This window comes from Apodemus sylvaticus, chromosome 2 (assembly GCF_947179515.1).
Source record: "Apodemus sylvaticus chromosome 2, mApoSyl1.1, whole genome shotgun sequence".
Lineage (NCBI taxonomy): Eukaryota > Metazoa > Chordata > Mammalia > Rodentia > Muridae > Apodemus > Apodemus sylvaticus.
The window spans coordinates 52291787-52297786 of NC_067473.1; the positions used below are offsets into that span (position 1 = coordinate 52291787).

Genomic DNA, 6000 nt, shown 5'->3' on the forward strand with positions numbered 1-6000 from the left:
CCTCTTCCAGCTTCTCTGGGCACCAGACATGCATGTGGTGCATAGACAAACAGGCAGTCAAAACATTAAGACATGGAAAATAAAATAAAAATATTTTTTAAAAAAGAAACAGAAGCTTAATAAATGTATCTGAAGATATCAGAGTCAGACATGTCTTTTTTTTCTACCCTGTACTCTACTGAAGATACTGAAAACTCCAGAGTTTGGCAGGAGGTGATCCTCCAAAACAGAAGTGATAAGAAAATTAACACAGAATGATATCTCACATATTTTAATATAACATACACCAAAGTTTATAAAGAACTAGAATAATTCAATCTTAAGAGGTTAACAGCATTTTATCTTAAAATATATCTGATTTCTCTAAACTACAGAATAAATTTAAATTAATATTTAGTAGGTAGTATTGAAAAAGAATTTCTAGACCAAGTCAATGTTTATTCATTTGTCTTAAAAAAATATGACAACTCAAAGAATTCTATAAAGAAAACCAATATACAGGTCTTCTAGAAAGTTTTTAATTACTGAGATAGCTGATAAATATAACTAAAATGTTCATACCTGATCGAAAGCACTCAATTATTTGCTGAATACCAGATTTGGATGTCTGTACTGGTTGCTGTAATAAAGGAGGATCTCCAGGCTCCAGGATATAAACTACATGGAAGACAAACACACACCCCAACCCACAGACAAAAAAACAGGGTTATTTAAATTACTTACTATTGAATCAAACAGTAGTTTGCTACAATTATGTTAATAATGAGTATACACCCATATATGTTCATATATGTAAAATTCACCATCTTTATAAGACAATGAAGCAATGGAGGGAAAACCTCAATCATTCCCAATACTAGATTCAATCAAGGCTCATTAGTAGGTCTAACAGCAAATACTTACTGCTTTGGCATCATTCATTCTCAGATGAGTAGAAAAGTAATTATTAGATCATGTGACACAATGTAGCTGAAAAGGACAACTGTGTTTCTATGAGCTCTCTCTCAAATAGCAAGTTGTGGTAAAGAAAAACTAACCATTTTATTTAATCTTTTTTTTTTTTAAGAACAGAATGTCCTACCTAATTAATGGCATCATATTCCAGGGCCCATTCTCTCGGTGTGGGGTTTGGGAGAGCAAGTTTCCTTCAGTTGGATGTGTTACTACTGCTCTGCACCTCAGACCTGGATAGCAATTCCATTTTGGACAGAATAGCTGAGGCTGTTGTGCTGTGCACGCGAAAGCAGCCTTAAGAGTCTCCTTCTTACAGAGTGCGCAGTGCACACAAACAAGAGGAACCATACCTCAGAACCTTATCATTTCATCAAACAGAGGCTTAAGAAACACTCTAGGTACATAGACAGAATACACAGACAACTAACTCAGTTTGAGGATTGACAAAAACTGCAGTAATAAAGAATGTAAGACTCCAGACACACAATCCCTGCATGTCAATTGTGCGTCTGTTCACTGAGCTATAACTAAGACAATTAAATGCTCAGATGTCATCCTCTTCTCTTATCATGGAGCTGACAAAGTTTCCAAAAAAGCCCAAAAAACAAAAACAAAAATTTTGTAATTATTAAATAAGATATGATAAAAATTAATGAAAACACCCTGGGGTATAGAAAGTGCTCAGGAAACACCCTGGCAGTATCAGTATTATCATCAACAAACAACTGCTTTCCTGCCACCAAACCAATCTTTTTTTACAAACTATAAGTCAAATTCAACCTGTAAGAGAAACAACAGAGGTTTATTAGCAGTCTGTTCATGGTGAGTCAGAAAGATCTCTTTTCAGCATATATGTGTGATAACAATTGATAACTATAAAATATAATTAGCTACAAAGACTAGAAAAATCTACTAACTGTAAAGAATTAAGGACTGGCTTTATAGGGGGCAAGAAGTGGAGGATTAGCGAATAAAAAGAAGAAAGAAAATACAAACAGTAAGAAAGAGCTGTGGGGAGAAACAGACTTTGTCTAAGAGTTCCTATTTCAGGTATATACTCCAAAAAACTTTCTGTAATATAGCAACTTCAACTTCCACGTGAGAATACCCAAGCTCAGAGCTGGAGCAGTTTCTTAACTACCATCCTTACAACCTTCCACTAGAACATTCACACCAAGTCAGCTTTACATGGACACATTTATTTAGTAAACATGTGTGTGTGTGTGTGTGTGTGTGTGTGTGTGTGTGTGTAGCTCCCATTATTAAAATACTTTTTCATCTGAAATGTACTTGTATACACAAATACACACACACCTGTAATTTTCTAAATTGTCTCTTTCACAGCCTACTATCCACTGCAAGATCAAATGATCAGATCCATCCAGGTAACAAACATTTCAAACAATTATCTCCCCAACTAAAAATACCCAAACCCTCGGAACAGTTTACTCTCTTCCACAGCACATATCTATATTTGCAAAATTCTTTCCTGCCTTAAAACAAGTTTCTTACAGATCTTTCTAGCATGATGTCTAGGATTTGCTTACTGAAAAACAGAAGTTGGAGAGCAGAAAAGGGAATTGTTGGGGAAAGGAGAAGATAATGGAAAACAGATTTTCCATGGAATGATGGCTCTGAATGATGGTTAAATCACATCCTTGTTTTTTGAACTTCTGAAAACTTCTATTTAAAAAAAAGGTGTTAAATCAAGAATTTGCATATACTGGTAAGACTTTTAATACATTCCTCATTATAAATTGACCAATTCCATCAAGACATGATGGTCTCATCTCAGGCCTCACCCTCTGTCCGCAACCCAAATGATGGCAGACCTCCCCCCCATGAAAGCCAATTAAAGCATGTCTTGGACATCGCAGCTGAGGACAGCTTAATGACTATCATGCCGTACCTTCCAGACATGATTTACAGTACACGTCCTCTCAGCACATACCTCCCCTGTAATGACAGCGAACTAACCTAAAAGTCATCAAGTGTCCAGCTTTCCACTGAAACAAACATTCCAAAGCGTTTAATTCTAAAAAGGTATATTTTAATAAGCAGCAACTTTTAACTTTTAATTAATGATATTTAAAGATTTCTTGTTAATGGGGAATAAAAAATTCAATACACATTTAAAACTTAAAATCCAGAAAGCAACTTTCTGTTAAATACTTAATTATCAACATGTACCATAAATCATGTTCACAAATTATATTATTTGTTTAAATCCATCTCTTCCTACCCAAAAACTATATACGAAGAAAACAGTCTTTTTCACCATTGATATCCCTATTGCCTTGAGCACCTGGCACCTAAGACATGCTCAATAATGATTTGTTAAGAAAACGAATAAGCAACCTAGTAAAAATCAATAAATACATCTTTACCTCAAGTATACAAAAGGTAATGTATAAAGAATGCTGAAGTGAGATGGGTCAGGAGATGAATGAGAATGAGGTCCCATCCTAGAAGTACCTGTTTTATTAGGTTAAAACTGATCTGGGCAGTGGTGGCGCACACCTGTAATCCCAGTACTTGGGTGGCAGAGGCAGGTGGATTTCTGAGTTCGAGGCCAGCCTGGTCTACAGAGTGAGTTCCAGGACAGCCAGGACAGAGAAACCCTGTCTAAAGGGGAAAAAAAAAAAAAAAAAAAAAAGCAAAAAGGCTGGAGTCAAATGGTTATTGTCATGTATAGCAAAAGAATTTCTTCCCCTTTACTATTGCCATTTTCTCTTACTCAAAAAAGTAATTTCAAATACACTGTTAAAAAATCTAAATACATGAATGTAATTAAAATATTGCAATTAAAAGCAAGCCAAAGTGTGTGTGGGGGTGGGGGGGAATTACCAACCCTGGTAACTTTAAAGTAGAAACTGATAAACACCTGTCTTTGAACTAGAATGGGAAAGCCTTTATTTGTAGTTGACAGTATGTTTTCAATGATTCCCTTTTAAGATAAGGCCAAAGTTCTACGAACTCTTCACAGTTTACAAGTACAATGTCTATCAAAATAAAATTGACTAATAAATTCTTTGTGAGACTCAAAAGTTTTAATGTCATAAATTTAACAGAATCTGTTCAACATAGTAAAATACTTTAAATATTCTACATATTCTAAGCAATCTGCAATACAATAAATTCTATCTTAAATGTTTTGGATAAAATTTTTTAAATTCAAAAAGCCCAATAGTCCCTACAAGTTCAATCTACCTTCTTAACCCAAATTAAACTTTTGGCTTTGTTTGTTTGTTTGTTTGTTTGTTTGGGGGAGTGGTAAACTTTATCCTAAAGCTTAAAACACTTCAAGGCAAAGTTATTTTAATGATAAGCAATTTTCATGAAGATGAATGGTAGTAATCCATCACCTATCTTCGCCTTTTTCTTCCGTTTTAAACATTCAGAGCATGGAGTAAACCAATACCAAAGCTGCCTTGGAAAAGAATGGAAAGGAGCAACCGATCTTGTGGAAATGATTGACGGTGACACTTGTGGCACTTTCTCTAAGGGATCAAGCAAGGGAGATCTCCAGTTTGTACCGGCTTTTGGCTTTATGCGAGTTGTTTTACGCTGGAGAAACCGAGTTACTTAGGAAAGTCTTCTCAGAGACAACACAGAAGCAGGGTAGCTCTGGTGGAGGAAAGCACAGATACTGGGGGGGAGACAAACGGACTTACCTGGTTCGCAGCATCCGTGATGATGGTGGTCAGTTTGACAGTATTTGTCCCTCAAAGGCATTTTTAATGGGTACGACCTATTTTCCTTTCACTGTGAGAAGCTCTTCATCGCGGCTTGGCTGTGGACAGAAGCACAAACCCATCACTATCCCTGAACTTCTAGGGTGGCTGTGGCTGCAATTTCCACAGATCATCCCACCGTGCGCTCTGTGCTCCCTCACCCCGGGCCCGCACCTTCCGCTCGGAAAAGAAACCGACGCTCGCCAGGCCTCCAGCCCCACGTCCCCGCACAGGTTCACCGCCCTACCCGGAAACGCAGTGTCCGGCGCGCAGCGAAGCGCGGCGCACGGCGAAGGCCTGGCGGGCTGCGCAGGCGGCTGCGGCCTCGCCGTGCCGGGCAGGCGAGCGCGCGCGGAGAGCCGGGCGCGGGACTCGGGGTGCGACGGGGCCCCTGCGCGGCCGAGGAGCCGCTCGCGCCCTCCCGCCACGCACGTGCGCCGGGCGGTCTCCCTGGAGCAGGTCCGATCCGCGCCACCAAGTGCGCCCAACTTACTCAACTCCCGGAGCGGCCGGCCGCGGCACCAGCCGGGCGCACGACGCGGCGGAGGGCCCCACCTGGCGCAGCCCCGGCGCACCGCGTGAAGCCGAGCGGGCCGCGGCCGGGCGCGCTCCCAAAGAGTCCCCGGCGGCGCCGACGCGGAAGCGCCACAGCTCACCACGTCCTCGGGCCGCGGCGGTGGCGGCTATGGTGGCGGCGGCGGAGGCGGCGGCGGCTCACGGCAGCCCTCCGCGCTCCGGACCGGCGAGCTGGCGGCGCGCGGGCGCAGGCAGTTGACAGGAGGAACCGCCGGGCGCAGCAGCCGAAGGAGCTGGAACCGGAGCAGGCAGGACTGAGGCGCCCCTCGTCGGGGCAACGGCCGCGCCGAGCCCGGCTCCCCTCAGCGCCGCTCCACCTGCAACGGTCCCCCGGGCTTTGGAGAGGGGCGGGGAGCTGCGCGGGTCCCCCACCTGGGGCCTTTCGGGTAGCAGATGCTTCGGGAAACTTTATGGAAGTCAGTCCCGTTCTTTCTCGGCCGCCCCTTCCCTGGACAGCCCGAGCGACCGCCGTGGAGAGGGTAGGAAGGGGGAAGCAGAGAAGTCTCCTGCTGCGACAGGGAGCGACTGACTGACCCCGGACGGAGATGGGGCGAGGGCAGGAAGTGACAAGCTCACGGAGTGGGTGGGGGGAGTGTGGCCGGCACGCCCGGCAGCGCGGCGCGCATGCGCTGGGCGGGCAGCCCCGTTGGGGAGGCGAGGCGACGCGCGGGGCCGGTCTCGGGGGGGAGGCTGCGGGGCCCGCGGCGTTGAGGGCGGCGGGGTAGCTGGCGGGCCT

General features: G+C 43.8%; 1 protein-coding gene across 5 annotated transcripts in view; it reads right to left on the reverse strand.

Annotated features, from left to right (window-relative positions):
• Positions 1–5728, reverse strand: part of Znf800 (zinc finger protein 800) — a 48808-nt gene extending 43080 nt beyond the window's left edge. For 2 of the 5 annotated variants that reach the window (XM_052173322.1, XM_052173327.1), the window contains exons 1-3: positions 5637–5728; positions 4629–4747; positions 562–657 (exon numbers count right to left, since the gene is read on the reverse strand). In XM_052173322.1, coding sequence (XP_052029282.1) covers positions 562–657; positions 4629–4689 — 157 coding nt within the window. In that variant the 5' untranslated portion in view covers positions 4690–4747; positions 5637–5728. Of the gene's footprint in view, positions 1–561; positions 658–4628; positions 4748–4862; positions 4940–5181; positions 5265–5344; positions 5403–5636 lie in introns of those variants that run through there. The other 3 variants (XM_052173324.1, XM_052173323.1, XM_052173325.1) reach the window with 3 other exon arrangements.
• Positions 5729–6000: the final 272 nt, after the last annotated feature.